At 47.6% G+C, this 21,822-nt stretch overlaps 1 protein-coding gene across 10 annotated transcripts in view; it reads left to right on the forward strand.

Moving 5' to 3' along the window:
- The first annotated feature begins 4,247 nt into the window (after positions 1-4,247).
- ADAR (adenosine deaminase RNA specific) overlaps positions 4,248-21,822 on the forward strand; it is a 40,259-nt gene continuing 22,684 nt past the window's right edge. The window contains exons 1-2 of one of the 10 annotated variants that reach the window (XM_035098171.2): positions 4,248-4,379; positions 19,985-21,402. In XM_035098171.2, the coding sequence (XP_034954062.1) occupies positions 20,618-21,402 (785 nt within the window). In that variant the 5' untranslated portion in view covers positions 4,248-4,379; positions 19,985-20,617. Of the gene's footprint in view, positions 4,380-4,456; positions 4,750-9,656; positions 10,511-17,540; positions 18,086-19,787; positions 21,403-21,822 lie in introns of those variants that run through there. The other 9 variants (XM_035098167.2, XM_060269914.1, XM_060269913.1 and 6 more) reach the window with 9 other exon arrangements.

Here is a 21,822-nt window from a genome sequence, read left to right on the forward strand (position 1 = left end):
GGATGTGTAGTAGGACGATGATGAGAGATCAGAGGAGGAAGAGGGAGAAGACTGGGAAGAGGAGGTGTAAAATGAAGAAGTAAAAGGGTTAAGTGTGTGTGTGGGGGGGGGGAGTTGGTGGCAGAGAGGAGTCCAGAATCAGAGGCAGAAGGTGAAGTAGGAGAGTGGGATGAGGGAGGCCAAGAGGCAGAGATGAGTCTGGCTGGTGAACAGACATGGGTGTCTCCTGTGACAAGCTCCCCCACCCCTTGTCTCCCAGAACCAGAAGAGGCATGAAGAGGGCAGAGGAAAGGTTGGCTGCATGCAGGCGCAGTCTCTGGTTGTTTGGGAAAAGCTGTGACGAGGCAGGGGCTTTCGGTCTTGCCAACTGATTTTCATGGAGGAAGACCCCCGGGAATGAGCCGCTCTGCTCAATCCAGTCTGTGGAGATTGTGGTCTTCTAATCATGAAGAATATTCGTGGGCAGCAGCTGTCACAGGAGCCTGTTGGTCAGCAATCACACAGTTCAAAGATGGAGTTATCTTTGAACTGTGTGATTACTGACCGAAGAAGTGCAAAAGGAGGCTCAGTCTTGGAGAACTTGTCCTGTATTGTCGTAATCATTTTATTCCCCACCAGTTGCATCGTTTTGAAAATTTAAGTGTTGGCCACTTAAATCTGGAGAAAAAACATATCCTACCATATTGTGTTTTGTATTTGCATAAGTAATAAACTGGAACCATGTTTCTGAAAATTTCTCTGTGCAAATTTCTTCTGCACTGCTGAGTTACCATAATTTCTCATCAAGAGCCAGCTACCAGATCCTGGCATACCAGGAGAGGAAATCCTTCTTTGAGGACGGCATTGCCTGCTGCAAATTTAATAAGGCATTCTACTAAAAAACAATATTGTTGCACGCCACTCCAATCTCTGAGCCGTGTAAGGTTTCAGGGATTCTGGGCGCTTACCCAGGGTTTGGTTTCGTTGGAATGAGGCGCAGCAGAGACTGTGGTATAAATATACGGTTTATTTACACATATATATAACCTGAGCCTACAATGGAGGAGCTCACAGCAACAACATTTCTCCTATAGTTCATAGTTCACAGAACTGTAAAGTTGGAAGGGACCCTGAGGATCATCTAGTCTAGGGGTTATCAACCTGGTCCCTACCGCCCACTAGTGGGCGTTTCAGGATTCTAGGTGGGCAGTAGGGGGTTCTATGGCACAAGCTGAATCCTCCTTCCATCGAGCACTGGTGGGCGGTAAGGAAATTTTACCATCAAGTAAGATGCATTAGTGGGCGGTAGGTATAAAAAGGTTGACTACCCCTGAGCTGGTCTAAGCTCCTGCAATGCAGGAATATGCAGCTGTCGCATATGGGGATTGAACCTGCAACCTTGCCATTATCAGCACCAAGGTCTAACCAACTGAGCTATCCAGGTTGTCAAGCCTAGGATTCCAGCAGATGTCAAGTGTGCCTCAGACTCCCAGATTCTGCCTGCTTCTAGCCTGCTCTCGGTTCACACACACTCTGGCTTTTTACTTTTTCAGTACCAGCCAGGAAAGGGAGGGGAGCCCCCCCCCTGCTGCCACCGCCCACACTTTCTTGACTAGTTCAGAAATGGAATCCTCTATTAGATTTTAACCCTGACTGGATCTAGGACCCCAGGGATTAGAAGAGACTCAAGCATACAGAATAAGTCCCCAAACTAACATTTTTTTTCTTTTTAAAAAAATCTGCTCCAATTAATTAGGTAGGCTGCCTTCCCCACCCTTCCATCTCAGGCTTTTAAAGGCTTCTAAGTTCAGGGCATTTTGAAATCTTGCCAATGGTTCCATTTTATTATTCTTAAAAGATTGTTAACCCTGAGGTCTTGTTTTAATTGATTTTACATAATCTGCTCCGTGAGCTTTTTAGAGTGAAGAACAAAGGTATAAATGCTCTAAATTTATAGAGGTAAAGGCCAGTGCCCCAAAGAAGGCAAGTTTTGATGATATTGCTTTGAGCACAGTGTGGCATAGTGGTTGGAAGGGAAGACTTGAGACCTGGGAGAGACTGGGCAGTCATTTGTGAACATAATGATGGACTAAATGGGCCATTGGCCTGACCCAACGGCTTTTCTATGTTCTTAAACAAATGTTCAAATCCACCCCTCAGCCATGTAGCTCACTGGGTTAGGCCAGTCACTGCCTCTCAGCCAGAGGGTTGCTGTGAGGATAACATCAGGGAGGAGAACAGTCAGCTCCTTGGGAGGGAAAGTAAATGTACAAATGAACAAGCAGACAATTTTAATTGTGTGAACTCTTCTGAAATCCATTTGGGCGAAGGTGAAAGCTTTTAGATAAATGGATATTTTTTTTATAAAAACAAAGGAAAAAATCCAACCAATAAATCAATTAAACACGCTGCAGCCTAGTAACAATGATTTTATATATTACTATCATTAGTTAAAGCTATGGTTTTCCCAGTAGTGATGTATGGAAGTGAGACCTGGACCATAAAGAAGGCTGATCGCCAAAGAATTGATGCTTTTGAATTATGGTGCTGGAGGAGACTCTTGAGAGTCCCATGGACTGCAAGATCAAACCTATCCAGGGTGGATAAAAATCAATGATTTTTTTAAAAAAAATCAAAAAATCGGATGCTTTTTGAGGAAAATATATTACCATCCAAAGGTTATTCCATCATGAAATAAAGATTAGTTTTTTAATTATGTAGAATAAGGTTGCATATGTTTAATTTTTGGGGTAAATAAATTCCATTAATCCATTCACAATGTCATGCTCTTCCAGAGGTTTTTGTAAGATTATTGGGCAGTTTCTCTGCCTACAATATATTATCACAGATGCTTGGTTTACTTTTGCAGTTCTCAAAACTGAATTTGACTCAACAGAGATCACATGCCTCTTCTTCACAGCAAAAATGTTATAACATGAACAGAGTTGAGAAAAAGACCTTAATCCTATTGTTCTACAAACCTATGAATACAGAAACAACCCCTTCAGTGCTAAGTTTTAAGAAGTTAATAGAATAGAAACAATATTTTTCTGATTGTTTGGAGTGGGCAGTATTTAAGTTTATCATGTGTAGGCTGGGCTGACAGTCTAAGTTTCTTAATATATATATATATATATATATATATATATATATATATATATATAGTTTTTGTTTAGCCAAATTAGTTAACAAACATGGATGTTTGTTTAAGCAAATAACATATGCTGTAATGTTATTGTTTCAGTTGAATAAATCTATTTAAATTGTTATTATTAAGGTAATGATTATTTTTCTCCTTCCTAAGTACAACAGTAAAGTTGTCCAAATATGAATGATTAATCTATTAAACGGGATAAAAAACTAATATGAAAAGTTGTTATTCCAAAAATCTTCATCTACTTGCATATTGAAGTTATACCAGCAAGAATTAGTCTTTATGTAGAAAACTATGATTTAAATCAAGCCTTACTGACTAGTGATTTAAATCGTAATTTAAATCAGTTTTATTTAAATCAAATCCACACTGAACCTATCCATTCTGAAGGAAATCAGCCCTGAGTGCTCACTGGAAGGACAGATCCTGAAGCTGAGGCTCCAATACTTTGGCCACCTCATGAGAAGAGAAGACTCCCTGGAAAAGACCCGGATGTTGGGAAAGATGGAGGGCACAAGGAGAAGGGGACGACAGAGGACGAGATGGTTGGACAGTGTTCTCAAACCCACCAACATGAGTCTGACCAAACTGCGGGAGGCAGTGCAAGACAGGAGTGCCTGGCGTGCTCTGGTCCATGGGGTCACAAAGAGTCAGACACGACTAAATGACTAAACAACAACAACAACCAACAACAACATCATTATTGGCTTGGGATGTACTAGCTAAATCATAATCAAGAGTAGACCCACTGAAATTACTGTGCCTAAATTAATCCTGTTCATTGCTTTCAAAGATGCTAAAGTACGACTACAGTTAAGATACAATGGCATGTGAGCCCTCTTGAGAATCCTTGGAAAATAAGGTGGGGGAGATTTATAAATAAAAATAATAATAGAAAATACATTTTTAAAAATGGCTCCTGCTCTCTCGCTCCACTGCCTTTCACAAAGGTACACTGCTTCTGACTATGGAGGTTCCTCTCTCATACGCACAGCGAGCGAAGACAAACCCTCGTCAGCGTCCCTTGCCTAGGTGAATGGGCCTGTCACGTGACGCCAGGGCAAGCCCGGGTCACGTGACGTCGCTGCAGCCGCCGCCGGTCGCGCCGCGCGTGACGGCACCACTCTGCGCCCAGCACGGCGGCGCTGAGCAGAAAAAAGGAGAAAGCAGACCGCTGAGGGGGCGGAGTTCGCGGCGGGCCCAACAGTCGCCGCTTAGGGGCGGACGAGTTCCGGGGCAGAAGCGGGTAAGGAGCCTCCGAGAAGCCTCCGGCTGAGGAAAGAGGAGCAAGAGGAGAGCGCGGGAGGGGGAAAGCGGAGGGCGCTGGGCGGGAAAGCGGCGCTTCGTTCTGCGCGTGCGCACTGCCCTGGCGAGAGTGGAAGCGAGCGCCTCCTGGCGCCCGGTGCGCATGCGCGGCCTAGCGATGCTTCCCCGCCCCGCTCACCAGGCAAGCAGTGCGCTGCTGTCCCCTCGATAGACTCGGCGGCTTTCTGACTCGCGCATGCGCGCCAACTGCGGGTCGATGTTCTCTGCGTCTTAAGCGACGATGCGCTCAGTAAGCAAAAGGGGCGGGGAAGGCGGAGGTTCGCGTTGCACAAGAGGAGAGGCTGGGAGAGGTGGGTGGGGGATGAGAGGGAGAGGAAGGGCAGGAAGGGGTTGTCTCGCGTTGTCATCTCTTGTCTGCCTCGCGCTTCCTTATTTTTTGGGGGGGTGAGGGGTGGGCATCGTGGCCCTTCACAGAAATCCAGCCAGCAAATCATGTGCACGCTTTAACCTGGGAGCTCAGCCCCGTTGAACTCAGCGAGGCTTGCTGCTGTGTGGAATTGCACAGTTACCGGTAGTTAGCTTGCAATCCTGCATTTCCTTACCTGAGTTTAGTGGGCCTGACTTGTTAGTGTACAAACGCAGGGTTGCGCTATTCAAGGGCAGAGCCACACCATTTAAAGCACATGACAACGCGCCCCCTCCAACCAATAACCCTAGGAATTGTAGTTCTGTGAGAGGAAACTATAGTTCCCAGGACTGTTGGGAGTCATGTGCTTTAAATGTGCATCTGGTGTGCTTTAAATGCAAGGTGTGGATCAAGCATAGGCAAACTCGGCCCTCCAGATGTTTTGGGACTACAATTCCCATCATCCCTGACCACTGGTCCTGTTAGCTAAGGATCATGGGAGTTGTAGGCCAAAAACATCAGGAGGGCCAAGTTTGCCTATGCCTGGTGTGGATCTTCCCTATGAGTAGTGCTCACCTTAACTGCCCCCCCCCCCCGCTCATTATACCTCAGTGCTCGGCGCTGCAGATAAAATGAGAAGAAAGCTGCGGGTGAGAGTGTTGCATGCCTTTCTCCCCTCACCTCACTCTAGAGAAAATGGAAAGGAGATACAGTACAGAAGTTTAAAACCTGGGGCTGCTCACTATTCCCAGAAGCCTTAATGGCCTCCTCCTCAGGAAGCATGGAATTGCAGGCCACTAGCCTCTTAGGCTTCAGCCGTAACCCCATCTACTGGGGAATTGGCCCCATTGAATTAAAGAGGCTTTGCTTCCGATTAGATGGGGTTACAATTGTGCTGCTAGGGTAGTTTTAGAAAGAAGGAAAGAAAGAAAAAGACAGACTTCTACCAAGTGGGATGTTGGAGTAGGGATGGTTCACTCAGTCTTCCCCACTGCTAGCCCTCTGCCTTTCCAATATGGTTGCAGAGGGAAATGTTTTTTTCCCTCTATGCCTACTGCCTAGCATGGGAACCACAAAAGCTGGAGGAGGAGGAATGGAGTGACATGTCCCTTCATTTCTAGCCTGCTCACTTTCCTGTATGGAATTCCAGGTTGCCTATGCAACCAGATGAACTGTTAAATACAAGGTGTCCTTTTATTTTAAAGGAAGGGATATGCATATTATTGAGTCATGACTTGAAACCAATATTTTTCCTCGTTGCTGTTCAGTGTGGTTGGCATCAATGCCCACATGATGCTTAACTGTGGTTGACTAGAAAGAAATGATCTTAATGCTGATGGACAGAATGCAGTGTATTGGGGCCTTTAAACAGTCCTAATACAGACTGTGTGCCCCATATTTCTTTGAGAGTATAGACTGTGGTACTGGCTGCAGAATTCACCTTTGCAAGCATCTGGACTTTAGTTTAAAAAGTAAAAGTTTCCAGCCCTTATTGTTGCCAAGGTTTGTATGGAAACCCCCAGTAGGTACCTGGTGAAATCTCTAAAGCCAGCACAGTGTGAAATAAGATGTCCAGTGGTCCATGCCTGACTTTTTGTGACTAGCAAATCCACCCCACCAAAGTTAGTAACATGCTAGGGGCTGGCAAAGAGTGACAGAGAACTCCATCGCTCTCACAACAGCATGTTACACTTCTGCACTGCGTGCAGAGAAGGAGGCTTGGTGTGTGATGGCCCACTTGGTTTCTGTGCTGGGCTCTGGAGAGGGACGGAGCCCTCCGGTCTTTCTCTGCCAACCAGCTCATCTGCCTGCATGGAATTCTGGCTGTCAGGCCAGCGCTTAAATGCAAGGCTGAGTGAGCCACAGTAAACTGTTCAAAATGAAAGAGTGGTGCAAACATGCATGATTTAATCAGGCTGCAGTTCAGGAGTGGGGAACATTTGGCCTCCCTGAGCTTCTTTGGGAAGAAGGGCCTGATAAAAGTTTAAAAGTAAATAAAGGTTCCATCAACCCTAGCAAGTATGTCTAATAGGCAGAGGTGGGTGGGGAGCTGTAGTTCAACCGCACCTGCTGTAGTTCATATATATTGCAAATGTGTGCAGTTGAAATGTTATACCATGAAAAGCTATACTATGCTCACCCCTGTTCTTTAATGGCCCCCTCTTACCCCCACCCCAGTATATTTTGATTTAATCACCTTCATTTCTGCAGGCAGTTATCTATGCTTCATGAGAGAGGCCTGCCTGCAGATCAGAGTTTAATTGAAATTGGAACCCATGCTGCTTTCCCCAATTGCCAGGCTCTGCAATAACATGGTGTATGTCTTTGAGCAAAAAAAAAAAGTGGGGTTGCCTTTTCTTTCCACCTTCCTCTCTGAATCCCAGTGTGTGTTGCTCACCAACAATCGTTTGCTAATAGGTCTTCCCTCACCTCCCGGATGTGTTAACTCATATTATGTGTTGCTTCCTCCTGGGTGAGGACTTGACTGGCGTCATTGCTGGTGACTATAAATAGTCTAGAGTGATAGTAATGACTGATTGGTTCTCAGTGTTCATCCCACTGCATGGAGAGCCTTGGGATTTTCCGTCTGTCACTGAAATGTGTAGCTTTCTGTTCCTATTTCCATTTCACTTCGGTGGTAGGTTGGTAGGAATATGGAGATTTTGAAATGTTCTTGATTGCTTATCCTCTCTGGCCGGAGCAAGAGGTGTGTGAACAAGCAAGCTGAAATGGTGGAAGAGGAGAATCAGGGGAGAAATCCTACAGAGTTACTTCCCAGACATGGACCACAGTGTGGGTGGAGACACCCTTTCTCCATGGTGGCTTGATCTTGTGTCAGCTAGAACTTTCTTCTCCATCTTACCTTTCCTCTGAGGAACTTTGAGTGGCTCGTGTGAGTTTCCCAAACAGATACTGACTGCAATCTCTAATCTCCTTTGTTGTTGGCCATGTGCCTCAGTTGTTCCTGTTCTCAGTGGGCTAAATGGTAAAGAGCTCTGTGGCTTGTTTTGTTTTGCTGTGGAGTATACCTTGACTTTCACTCATTGGTCCCTCTCTGAGCCTTAAGATTCTGTGTTAGTTCTAGATGTGTCAAGGCCACTGTGCCTTGGAACCAGCCAAGCTTCCTCCTCCTGGGCTTCCCTGCATGCTGTCTCCTAAAACAGCAACGTTAGACAAAGATATCCAAAGTGAATAACATGCAAATGACTTTGGTAGTCCAGCTGCCAAGACTTCCAGTGTATGCTGTTTAAAGTTGCATCAACCACTTGTAAAAACGCGCTTCGCCAATCTGGAGGGCACCAAGTTGACGAAGGCTGCTATGTTTTAGAATGTTTTATATTATTGGCTTCTGCCTCATAATGGGTAGACCAGCAGGTGGCTGTTTACAAGCCTCAGTCGTACCAACCTTGCAGACTGTGTGTAATGGGATACAGTGATGATTCTATTGATCTCCCAATTCCTCTGAGGGAAGCTTTCTTTTTATTGCGCCTGCTTCACATGTAGCACCAATTATGTACACAGATCTTTACAGAGTGCGAATGGGTAGTTTTAAATATGGCACCTAATTAATGTGTGAAATTTGATTGGGGGGGGGCTACTGTGGCAATGGCTGGAAAAGTGGATGAAACACATGTGAAATCAAATGGAACATCCACATTCAGAGGCAGTCTCTCTGGTGACTGAGGATCAGCAGCAGCAGAGAGGAATTGCCTTCACCAGAGAGACTGCCTGATAGATCTCCAAACTCCTGATAGATCTCCAAACTTAGTTCAGCCCTCTGATTGCTGTACGGGCCCTCTGCTGCACTGGATGTAAGATGCTGTGTGCCTCAGTGTGTGTGTGTGAAAAATATATATACCTGTATAACATTTAGAAATGGAAGACATCCTTGCATTAGGGTATTGCCCATTAAAGCACTGCTTATTGTGCTTCCCAGAGAAGGAAGGGCTGCAGCTCAGTGCTGAAAAATCTGTTTTGCATTGTGAACGCTCCAGGTTCAATCCCCAGTTTCTCCAGGTAGGTCTTGGAGAAAACGCTGTCTGAAATGCTGGAGGGCTGCCGTGAGTCAGTGTAGACCAGGAGTTTGCAGACTGTGGTCTATGGACTACCAGTGGTCCGCATACTATTCATAGTTGGTTTTAAATTGTGTTTCTGTGGCTTCGTTATATCTCATGTTGTATTGCAATTTAATCATGTGGAATAGACTAAAATAGTTACAGGTATTTGTTGGTCTGACGTAGTCGAAACAAAATAAAAAAAATCATTCCAGCAGCACCTTAAAGACCAACTAAGTTTTTATTTTGGTATGAGCTTTCGTGTGCATGCACACTTCTTCAGATACACTGAAATAGAAGTCCCCTATTAAAAAATTTAATTAAAATACAATTATATAAGGAGAAAATGCCATTAAAAATCATACAGCATCTAGCACCCAGAGTGGCTGGGGCAACCCAGTCAGATGGGCAGCATTTAAATAATTTATAATTACTGCCCATAGAGTTGAACTCTTGGTGATCTTTAGTTTAGTTTTCCCCTCCCCTGCTTTTATTGCAGCCTGTTCCTATGTTTGCTCAGAAGTGAAATCCCACAGGTGGCGCTGTGGGTTAAACCACAGAGCAGGCATCCCCAAACTGTGGCCCTCCAGATGTTTTGGCCTACAACTCCCAATGGGATCCCTAGCTAACAGGACCAGTGGTCAGGGATGATGGGAATTGTAGTCCAAAACATCTGGAGGGCCGAAGTTTGGGGATGCCTGCCACAGAGCCTAGGGGCTTGCCGATCAGAAGGTCGGCGGTGAAAGCATGCCAAAGTGCAAGTAGATTAATAGGTACTGCTACAGCTGGTTCGCCAGAAGCGTCTTAGTCATGCTGGCCACATGACCCAGAAGCTGTACACTGGCTCCCTTGGTCAGTAAAGCGAGATAAGCGCCGCAACCCCAGAGTCGTTCGCGACTGGACCTAATGGTCATGGGTCCCTTTACCCTTTAGATTCCCTGAAATCAAGCAATGTGGCTAAATTAAGACTCAATTGATGCAATGGTAGGATACACTCGGTTTAAACGAGGAACTTAAACCCTCAAACGCTCCAATTTTCTGATTCCAAACCCTAAACGGCGCACATTATTTTTAGAAATAAAAACAAATAGCCCTTGATAGACCCCCCCAACTCCCATTTCAGTTTGTCCCATCCATTTCTAAAGTCATCTATACCTGTGTCGTTCATCACCACCGCGTGTGTTTAACAGGGAAGGTTTATTTATAGGCATGTACCTTGGAGGCGCCGCGGAGTCGTCCACGACTGGACCTAATGGTCAGGGGTCCCTTTACCTTTACCTTACCTTGGAGGCTGGTGTTAGCAACTTAAACCATGCCGGATGCTGCTCTTTGAACTTCCCTTCCCTCTCCTTTTCAAAAAGGCAATACCTGGGAAGAGGAAGATTAGGGAAAGCTCCGCTGAGGTTTCCTCCTCTCCTCTCTTCCGTCAAAGGGTTTCGAAGGCTGGAGGCGGAGAGTTTTCTGCCCTCTCCAAAGAAGGCGGCTGCGGCTTCACTTCCTCCTCCTCCCCATACCTTCCCCCCGTATCACGTGCTTGGTGGCGCCGCGCTGTTGTTCTTTCGTCATCAGTCTTTGCCGGCGACCCTCCCGCACAATAGAGGCAGCTTCAGTCGACGGTGCCCGCAGGGTAGTTTTTTGGGGGTAGGTAAGGTAAGGCCAGGCCAGGCCAAGGGAAGCTTCGCTCGGGAGGGGGTTGGAGAACGGAGGGGGGTGCATGTGTGTGCGCGCACAAAGTCCTGCTTTCCACCGACTTGGAAGAAGCGCCCCGTTTCCCATGCATGCAACACAAGGGCCGCACAAGCCTCTCTTCAGCCCCCTTTCCCCCCCTCTCCTCTGGGGCTGCACCAGTGCCCCTCCGTAGATCTGCACCAGTAAATGCTATGCATGCAGCTTGCCTGTCTCTTGACGAGCCCGATCCAGTTGCATACCTACTCGGAAGTGAAATTCGCGGAGCTCAGTGGGATTAACTCCCGCGTCGGAGAGGGGCATAGGATTGCAGTGTGATCCGTGAAATGGAACCTCCGGATTGAGAAGCAGTATACATTTGAACGTCAGTTGTTAGGAGAGGGAGAAACCCCCTGAAATCGGGAGGGCTGTTGTTTTTCTGCCTTCAATGTTGTTGAAGGCTTCGCAGAAGAAACACGCAGTCAGCCCTTGTTGGAAAAGGGGGTGCTGTTGGTCTGGTCAGGGCAGCTACCCATTAAACAGCACAGTTTGCGTTAGTTGCTAACAAAATCAGCCGTAGTTTGGGAAAAAGAATGTAGGCTATGTTAGAGAACTAGTGTAGCTTAATGGTGAAAAGACTGGGTTGTGAATGTTGTCTCAGTATGTTGTAGCAAACGGGGGCGGTGAAGGTTAAGTGTGTGTGCGCGCACACACACACAAAATAGGATGATAACCATCCTTGCCCACCTTAAAGGGTTGTTTGTGAGTATTATTGTAAAGTGCTCTATATAAATTCTGAGTAGTTCTGTTTATTTTTGTTATGAGCTTCACTATTGTGGACTTGGATCTTTTGCCTCTCATTGATGGTTGTGTGGTATGCATCTTCGATTGTTTGCATTGACTTGTTTATATCTGCCTCCTAAAGATTAATCCAAAGTGGCCAAGCACACATTAAAAAGTGTGTCTCCTGTGTTTGCTTTAATCCACTGCATGGTACATTTGCTATGGTCCAACTCATGCAGTGTTAAACCCCACCCCCCTTTAAGTCTCCCCACAATCCTGTGTCTACCAGTGGCTGTCCTGTGGGAAAGGTTCTGTGAGAACACGGAGGCAGACAAAGGTTTTGTACACATTACCATTTACAGTACTCTTACTCCAGCGCTCTCCCGCCACTGGTGTCCATAGGTATCCTGTGCTTCCTTGAGAAAGACTGTTGTTTGATGCATTTCCCATCTGATTTGAATACAAAAATATTGCTAAAACTGAGGTGTATACTTTCCCGACATTTCTTGTGCATGTGTGGATGACAGCATATGTACAGTTGGCAGCTTCATTGGGTAGCAGTTTGGGGTGCATGAGTTGCAGGCATGGGGAAACAAATCTGGCAGTGGTGTGTACATCAGTTTTTAAACAAGCAACTTGAACAACAGGAGGAACTACCCCCACTGTGTTTTAAGCCACTAAAGTGTACATGCCCAAAGAAGACAGCAAAGCTGGGTCCTGTCCCAGCTCCCTTTGCCCCTCACACAAGTATTGACCACCAATTTTCTGTGGCAAGGATCCTGACAACTCTTTTACACATTGATCATTGTCTTGCGACATTAATGTTGTTTGTAAGCCACCATGGAAGGAATTGCTTCCTGAAAAGTGGGGTATTGTTGCAACGATGACCACACTTCTAGGCATTTTTTAGGCTGTGCTGTCTTTCCTGTTGCCCTACATACCACACACAACAGAGTTTCTCTGCTAAAAAGCACATGTGTGTGTGCTTGTTTCTTGGCTTTCAGGAGGTGATTGTCTTGTAAGAGCAGCCTGAAGCTGTAGGGAGACACTTCTACCTCTTGATGTGGCCAATGCATGGTATTTAATTTATTTGGAACCCAACAGACGTCACTGTCAGTTGTTGGTACAAGAGAAGCTAAATAACACAGAACAAGCACAAAAACCAATAGCAGCATTAAGCAGTTACAGAAAGCGTATACAAACCACATTTAGACAGAAAAGACAATATACTGGAGAATAAAAACACTGTTGGTATAGGAACCTGGTCAACCATCAGTTTTACAGGAAAGCCACTCCACAGAGCGCCTAGGAACACAGGAATCTGTCTTACGCCAAGTCAGGCCAGTAATCCATCTAGCTCCGTATTGTCTACACCAATGTTTCCCGAACTTGGGTCTCCAGCTGCTTTTGGACTACAACTCCCATCATCCCTAGCTATTAGGACCCGTGGTCGGGGATGATGGGAATTATAATCTGAAAACAGTTGGAGACCCAAGTCTGAAAAACACTGATAGCCAACAGTGGCTTTCCAGGGTCCCAGGCAGGGCACATGCCCAGTGCCGCTTGTAGATGGCGGGAATTGAACCTGGGACCTTCTGCATGCACTTCCGCTGAGCTAGAGACCGCCCCTTCCATGAGAAAGATGGAGGATGGTTCCCCCCGGTCCTCCTATGTAGACTAGTAGCAAGACCTGTTGCTGCAGCAACTACCACACCATGTGCAACTCTTTCGTTAGCACTGCAACAAGATGTTCCTTGGGGAGATGGAACTTGGCCCTCTACTTGCCAATCATAATTTAAGAAGAGCCATTGTGGATTGGGCCCAAGGGGCAATCTAATCCAGCATCCTCCAGTCCCTCATAGTGCCCTCCAGATGCATCTAGGGAAGCCCACAAGCAGGACAGGAGAGCCACGGCTTTCTCTCACTGTCAGTCTTCCAGTAGACTGCCTCTGAACATGGAGGTTCCCTTTGAATATCATGATTTCTCATGACCATCTTTTTCTCAATGCGATAAGGCACTATATAGCCCTTGTGGTTCATTTTTCTTTTAATCAAAGTTCCTTGGCTTACCGATTGTGATTTGTTTCAAGAGGCACGAACCACAGTCAGTGAATTTAGTAAGCACGGCAGCCTGAAGATTAACAAGCCCGGCCCACTTGTGTTGTTCAGAAGCTGCCTTAAGTGCTGATCCTTCCCTTTTTCTGGGTCATTTATATTTTAGCAAGTTTCAACCAAATATCTGATGTATGCTTGTTTTGGTTTCTGTGCATGTGTTACAGATAAATAAGATGTTGCCTCGCTGCATGTAAAACAAGTGTTTGTTGCTGTGGTTGAGAATAGCTGTACCAAGTTGGGGAGGCGGTGAGCTCAATCTTCCCACCTCTGCAATCTTAATTTGTGGGATAATTGTTGTCAGTAGCTTTTATCCATGTTAAGTAAAGGACCAGGCTAATTTCCTGGATGGTGGGAATATCATGGAATCTGTATCTGTTCTGCTACATAAGCCGCCCAGGAGGGTCTCACTCCTATCAGCGACCATAAAGCTGTATCTTTTGGATCAAGAGCATTGCCCCACATAGAGCTCATTGCCGTCATCCAGGTTTGAAGTAACCAGTGCCTGAACTACTGTAGCCCAGCTTTCCCAGTCCAGGTTGCAGCTGTCATAACCAGTTGCAGTTGGCAAAATGCACTTCTAGCCATTCATGTTACCTGGACCTCCAGGGACAAAGCTGTATCCAGAAGCAGGCCCCAGACTGTGAACCTGCTCCTTCAGGAAAAGTGCAGCCCTGCCTAGGGAAAAGAATTGACCAATTGCTTGGGCCTGGGAACCATTCGCCCACAGTGCCTCCACCTTGCCAAGATTCAAGCTCGGCTTGTTTCTCCTTATCCCATCTCACCACTGCGTCCAGGGCGCTGTTCTAGGGCTTGCATGGCCTCTCCTGATTCGGATGTTGTGGATAGATAGAGCCGAGTGTCAGCAGCATACTGATGGCACCTTGCCCCAAAACTCCTAATGACTGCTCCCAGGGGCTTCATATAGAAATTAAATAGCGTTGGAGATGAGATCGTGCCCTGCGGCAGGCGCCCCATTCATTATGCACATCAAAAAGAGAGCTGAAGAGTATAGTTGCCTCTATCCCGAGTCAGACCATTGGCCTCTCACTTTGAAGGCAGCAGCTCTCAGCAAAGACTGCCAGACCCGTTATTGGTGCATTGCAGGGGGTTGGACCGGATGACCCCTGGAGTCCCTTCCAACTCTACAGTTCTGTGATTCCTTTTTAGCTGGAGATATTGGGAACAGATCCTGGAGCCCTCAGGATGCAACACAAGTTCTTTGCCACAGAGTTGTGAGCCCTTGAGAGAGTTCTTTTCGGGTAGTTGTGTGTAGGCTTATTTGCATGGCTGGTTTTATTTTGCCCAAAGCCTCTGGACTCTGCTACCGTCAACAGCTACGACGTTTTGCAGCCTGTTAAGTTTGGCTTTGAAAGTTGCTGAGGTGTGCATTTCACTTTAGTCAGTGTCCCTGCTGCCCGAGACCTTCCTCATTTAAGAATCCAAATAAGGAATATTTTTCCTTTCTTTTAAAAAGTGTATTCTCAATCGGGCAGGAAATGGGATATGTGTGAACTGCAGACTTGGCTGCTACAAGAGATGTTGTTGGCTCCAAATAATTGAAATATGTTTGGCAACGCCACGAATATTGGGCACGTACCTTCCCTCTGGGATAAAGTTACCTCCCTTGAATCTTGTTGCAAGCCGCAGCGTGAGAGCTGCCACCGGGGTGAAATTTCACCTCCCCGGCTCAAGTGATCAGGCAGTTTGAACAGAGCCAGAGGGGCTGCTCTCAGAGTGCCAGGTTAGGCAGGTGAGTTGAACTGTGGCTGGTAAGTTTCTGTGGTGCTGTTTAGGCCCCCTGGGTGTTAGAAGAGGGCAGGGGCAAACTGGGAGTGTGAATTCCTCCCCTTTTGTAACTTAGATCCCCCCCCCCCCCGGCAACTTATGCTTAGCTGGTTTCAAGAACATGATGCAAATGCATGCAAAAGAACATGATGCAAATGCATGCAAAAGCTTAGATCTCCTTTTGATGAGATCTTTCTGCTTGAGAGAAAGCTGCTGGCTGAAATCAGAATGTTGTTGTTGTTGGAATTTTTACATCACCTTTCATTTGAAGCAGAAAATACCAAGGTGGTTCACAAAAAGATACAGACGGCAGCGAAACGACGACAACAAAACCAGTAATGACACGGTTGCCCACAATTAATTAGAATGCATAGTAAAACAACTGCATTAAAACACCCACCATTAAACTATATAGTAAACAAGCCCATCAAAGCAGCATCGCAATTAAGACATGAGTCTTAAGCGGGGAAGTGTTTGTCTGAACAGGTGTGTGTTCAAGAGCCGGCAGAAGGCCAGCGCTTGATGGGGCCTCCTGTATTTCAGCAGGTAGAGCATTACACAGCACTGGTGCCACCACTGAGAAAGCCCCCTCAGTGTTACCACAAGCAGATTATCATCAGGCTATGGCAAAACCAACCGTCTTAATGCCCTTACCAGGCAGTGGTGAGAAATGGCACCTTTTGATTAACCTGGTCCAGAGTTAAGCTCTTTCCTTCCTCCTGGAAAGACCTGCCTCCGATCTTTCCGGTGTATCTTGAGGCTGCTATATTTTGTGGGGGGGGGATAACTTGTGTTTTAATGGGGCAGAGCGCTGGTGGGCTTTGAATCTTAACCTTGGTGAATTGAGGAGAGGGCCCAAAGGTTCTTGATCCATGTATTCATCACTTACAAGAATGAGTCCTATAGAGTATGCATGAATATCCAATGTTCTTTGTGACTTTACTCTGAAAGGCAGACCCTGTATATAATATCACATCGGTGTTGGTTCTGATTGGGCGCTTTATTGGCCATGGAGCTATTCCTTGTGAGGTTTTAAAATCCTTTCGCGTTCATGTCATAAATGCACGATGCTCAATTTAGTGCTGTTTGTTTTTGTTTTTTAATTCTTTTGGATGGCTTCTTTGCCAAAGATGGGCCAGGTGCTTCCCACTGTTCCTCGGCTCAGGCAACAGCTGTGCAGTTCTGCCCCCCCTACCCCCATGAACTGACTTGCGTGAGCTCTTCCACAGTCACCCTGTGCATGTCTCGTTTTGCACCTGGAGAGGAGAGCGGGTTATCTGAGCCTGTTAACCAATCCGAGGAGGAAAGTTTATGCTGTGCCATTTGCAACCTGGCCTTGACCTGGTTTTGAGATACGCGCCTGCGTTGCTTAATGCTTCTCACTTGGGGTTCTAGGATGGCTTCTGGCGCCTCTGCTCTGTTGGCTGTCTGAGATCTGTAGATATAAATTATATGGGTTAACCCAGCATGTTGGCTGATGGGAGTTGTAGTCCAAAATATCTGGAGGGCACGACAGATCGGCCTATGGCTATCTTAAGAGGAGATAGTTTGGGGGGGCGCAGGTCACTTCCATTCATTTGTCTCTTCTGTCATATCCAGGCCTCATCTGCACCATACATTGAAAACACCATTTAAAGAGTTGTGGCTTCTGCCTAAAGAATCCTGGGAAACTGTTGTTTGTTAGGGGTGCTGAGAGTTAGGAAACCCATATTCCCCTCCCAGAGTTCCCTGGGAAAAGGAATTGATTGTTAAACCACTCTGAGAATCGTAGCACTGTGTGTATTGTAATTTGTCAAGATGACACACACCCATAGGAGGTGAAGCCAGAGCAGTCATTCATACAGGGATGCAGTACGCAGCTTCCTCAATACTCTCTGTACTGGAAGTTACTGAGCAGTGAGCAATGACTGAAAAGAGCCAGCTCCATGAAGGCAAATGGGCAGTTGCTGTTGTGGGTAGATGCATGTGTGTCTCAGGAGCCTTCAGCAAGCGAAACAAACAAGCAGATAGAGGTGTGTGAACTTAGTACTGTAGCTGGTTTAGGAATGACCAAAGGTATTGTTAAGGAGATACGGAAAGATACCCCAAACTGCAGGAAGCTGGTGCCTTGTTGGTTGCAGTGTTGGAACAGAGAAGGCTGAGCTTGGCAAATTGCGGTCTGGCAGCTCTGAGTAAGGGATAAAGGAAAGAAGAGTTAGAAGTGAACAAATCTCCCAGTTAGAGAAGCATGAGATTCTAGTAAGTGCTTTCCCTTCTGCCTCGCAGATAATAGTCCCTCCCACCAGCCTGTGATGAAAAGGAGCCAAAAGTATATTCCTGTAAGTGGCGTGGCTGTGGGGCTTTCCCTTTCTATGCTTTTTTTACTTCTAGGAAATGCTGCAATGAGCTTGCAAGAGAGGGGGAGGAAGCACACATCTGTTTCGCTCCCCAACTAAAGTCCCCCCCCCAACCCTAAAGCTAATGCCTTTACCTCCAGCCCATCCCTCTGGCTGTAATTAGACACTCCTTGGGCGGAACAGCTAAGTAGAGGAAGGCTGGACCTCCGGAGAATTGAAAGCGAAACTTATCTGGCAGTTTTGTTAAGCGAGTGATCCAGCCTGCCTGCTGTACCGTGGAGAGAGAAGGGAGGAGGATAGTGGGGTGTTTGTGTAATTCTTGCAGAGCCCTTGCTTTGTAGCTAGCCTTTCCTTCTTCCCCACCGCCCACGGGTGTGTGTGTCTCTCATAGTGTGTTGGGGGGGGCACTCTGCTTTCTCCTCTTCCTTTGCCCCCATCTCGTTCTGAGGAAGGCCTTCTCTTCGCAGAGCTTTCCCCCTCTTTTTTTTGTTTCTTGATATCTATACAATGCCTGGTTCTTACCAGCGTGGAACAAAAAGAGGTAAGACTATCCGGTTTCCCTTATCTATACCTGTTTTACCAGTTGCCTCCCCTTGAAATGTCTGGAATTCTCTCTGCAGCCCCTCAAACCGCCCCCCCCCACTTCCTTGTTCCCTTGTAACTCCTGAGATTGAGGTAGGGTTTGAACAGAGGGTATTGTGGAAAGGAATATATCTCTATGGGCTTCAAAACTACCGAAAACCCCAGAGAACCACTGCCAGTGTAGGCATTACTGAGCTAGATGGACCAACTTCTTGTTCTCCCAAAGAGCAGAAGACACTTAATTTGGTTGCTGCAGAAAGAGTCTTGTGGTTGCCTTGAAAGATAACCCATACCATGGCTCCATACCGTAGTAAATTTGTGAGTCTGAAAACACCACAGGTCTTTCTTTGTGTGTGGGTACTGTGAAAAACTGAAGCCACAATACTACCGTATACTGTACCTGCTTTCTTGGTGACGAGGCCCCTGTGAACTTGGTGAGGCGTGCTGAATGTGATCCTATACACCTAGGAATGTAAAAGGATTGCACTGCCAGGCTGCACTCCTGCTAACACTTGCTTGGGAGTAAGTTCTGTTGAACTCTGTGAAGTTTGCTTTCGGATAGACCTGGCTGGGATTGCCTTAATATGGCTACCTACCCCTCTTAAGGATTTGTTTTTCATTGACTGAAGGGAAGATGTAACTGTTATGTTGGTTCTGTGGGTTAGAACAAGGTGGTTGTTTTTATTTTAAAAAAAGTTTGGCTCTCCAACATCAGTCATAGATTCCCCCCCCCAAATCTGCCTCTTGGAGAAAAGAGTTTTGAAGGCCAGGTGGTGGTCAGTTTTACAGCTGTACTGAGCCAAATAGACTCTGAAACCATGTAAACAGACTCTGCTGTCAAACCCAATTTGCAGCTGGGTTTAATGACAAAAATCTCACATATGAAGGTCTCTACCATGAAGGTACTCTTAATCCGGCCCCAAACACAGACAATATGGCCATACTGGGAAGGCTGGGCTGAGGGGTGGTTTTCCTTTTAAGAACACGAGGGGAGCTCAGAGTGGCCTGCCTGGTCCAGCATCTTGTTCACACCATGTCCAAACAGATGCGGATGAGAAACCCACAAGCAGGACCTGAGCGCATTAGCAAAGCTCTGCACCTGCAGTTTCCAGCAACTGTTAACTCAGGGCATGCTGCCTCCGACCAATGACCTCATCCTCCCTGAATTTGTCTGGTTCTCCTTTAACGCCATCAAAGGTGGTAGCTATCACTGCCATCTGGGAGAGTGGATTCCATAGTTTAACTCTGGACCGATGGGAAGAAGTGCTTCCATTCTTTCCCCCTGAATCTCTTTGTGCTGGGAAGTAAAGTCGCACAATTCTCCCTTGGTTGCCCAAGAAGCCCTGAATCAAGCTGAACATACCTTGCGTTGAAGCGACACCAGCTGTGTTTGGGAGACTCGTTCTCCATCCCAGGCTCATATGTAGATCTCCCCTGACCGTAGTGCCTTAAGCCAGTCTCCTCCTCTAATGGTCTTCAATACCTTGGTGTTACATCCAAGGAGGCATCAACTCTTACCAGACGGGAGCCTCTTCCCGTTGTCAGGTGTTGTCTTTTGGGAACTGGGGCAGAGGGACTGGTTCAGTAGAACTGCGTCTGCTCCCCCGAGCGTGTTTCCAAGGTCTGAAACGTGCCCTGTTCTCTTGTTTTCTCTTTGCCAGGCCTCTGCGCAGCAGCCCCCGTGAGAGCAAACCGCAGCTGCCTCTCGTCTGGTGCACATGTGCCCACCCCCAGCCCTGCGCCCCGGCAGCACGCTATGAGCAGAGGTGTTACTCAAGGCAGAGGTTCAGATCAGGTGCCCCCCAAACATAGCGGCCTCTCTAACCCAGCTTTCTTTAACGGTCCTCTTGTCCCGCAGGGAGGCGAGGATTTTCGGCAGCAGCAGGTCCTCTTCCTAAACGGGCAGCTCTCTGAAGCCCCGCTGTGGCAGGCCCGGGCACAGCGCCCCCAATTGTACCAGGGCTACCGCCGAGGTCCAGCCACCTCCTCCCCTCCCCAGAGCTCCCAGCACAACAGTTGGGGCACAGCCAGGAGGCTTCCCTGCAACAGTAGCTGGCAGGAGCAGAAGCAGCCTCCCCAGCCCCCCCGGCCGAGGTACAGCGGCAGTTCAAGGAGCGAAGTTGACGGGCTCATCACAGACATACGGCACCTGACTCTCTCCGGCCAAGGAGTTGAACAGCGGCTCTTGGAGATCTTGAGGCAGCTCCGACCTGGGCAGGCTGAATCTGCTCGCTGTCTTGCCCGTAAACTTGAAGTGCAGAAGAAGGAGGTCAATCACCACCTCTACAGGCTCCTCACACGAGGGCAGTTGTGCAAAATAGGGGAGCACCCTCCGTTGTGGAGGTTAGCAGACAGCCCTAGGCCCCAGGGAGCGTCGAGAGAAGGGAGCTCCGCCAGTCAGAGGGGCCAGTGCCGACTCCCAGTTCCTGGGGTTGGAGGAGGAGGAGAGAGCTCTGCTTCTGACCCAGAGGACTATCCCGATTCCGCCACCATGGCCGAGGTCAGGGAGAAGATCTGCAACTACCTATTCAGCGTCGCGGACTCGACAGCACAAGACCTTGCCAAAAACATCGGCCTCTCCAAGGCCCGGAACGTGAACTCCACCCTGGTGTCCTTGGAGAAGTTGGGGGAGGTGTGCAAGGAGAACGCCAACCCCCCCAAGTGGTCCCTCACTGACAACAAGCGCAAGAGGATGCAGAACAAGCAGAAGGCGGAAGAAGTCAGGGAAATGGCCACCCCTGCCCCAAAACCGAACCCCGAGCCTCCGACCCCATGCGCGGAACCGGAGCTGCCCGCCAGCGTGCCAGCTCCTCCTCTTCCTTCCCCTTCCCCGCCTCCTCCTCCACCGCCGCCACCGCCGCTTCTAAAGAGTGAAGAGGAGAACGTCGAGAACGGGCAGCAGGTGTCGTCGGAGCCAGCAGAGCAGGGAGACGTTTGCTCTCCCCGGGCGGCCCCCCCTCCTCGCAAGCGGCCCCGGTACCACTGGTTCCCCAACTACGACAACTTTGAGAACGGCAAGTGGGCCACCGATGACATCCCGGAGGACCTGAATGCCATCAACAACCAGGACGAGGAGTCCCGGTGCATCATGGAGTCTCCCCTCTCCCCCAGCTACGCGGCCCAGTTCGACACGGCCTTCCTGTGCACTCCCTTGGAGAAGCTCATGGCGTGCCAGAAGAAGAACCCCGTCAGCGGCTTGATTGAATACACCCAGTACACGTACCAGCATTGCGAGTTCGTCTTGCTGAAGCAGAGCGGGCCGTCACACGAGCCACGGTAAGAGAGAGGGAGAGGGAGTGCTCTCTGGTGAGGGGGTGGTTCTTCTCGGGGAAGGGGATTGCACTTGCTTGGGTTCGGTGTTTATGTCTCGGACTGTGCAGGTCATTGCAAATATGTTAACAAGAAAAGTTTTCTCAGAAAGGATAGGTTCTTGGGGAAGGGGACTGCACTTGCTCAGGTTACGTTTCAGTGCATTTGCCTCGGCTTGTACAAGTCACTGCAGACATTGGAAAGAGCAGTTTTCTTTAAAGCAAGAGATGAATTGGTTAAATTGCTAGTGTGATTGCACCCGGTTTAAGATTGTGTGCTGTCCCTCTTTCTTTCACAACTGCTTCTGCGTATTGCTCTGCCCTGTAGGTTACAAAAGCCTCTTATTAAGCAGGCAAATGAGATATATTTCAAGGCTTCCCTTAAAAA

This window comes from Zootoca vivipara, chromosome 17 (genome assembly GCF_963506605.1).
Source record: "Zootoca vivipara chromosome 17, rZooViv1.1, whole genome shotgun sequence".
Lineage (NCBI taxonomy): Eukaryota > Metazoa > Chordata > Lepidosauria > Squamata > Lacertidae > Zootoca > Zootoca vivipara.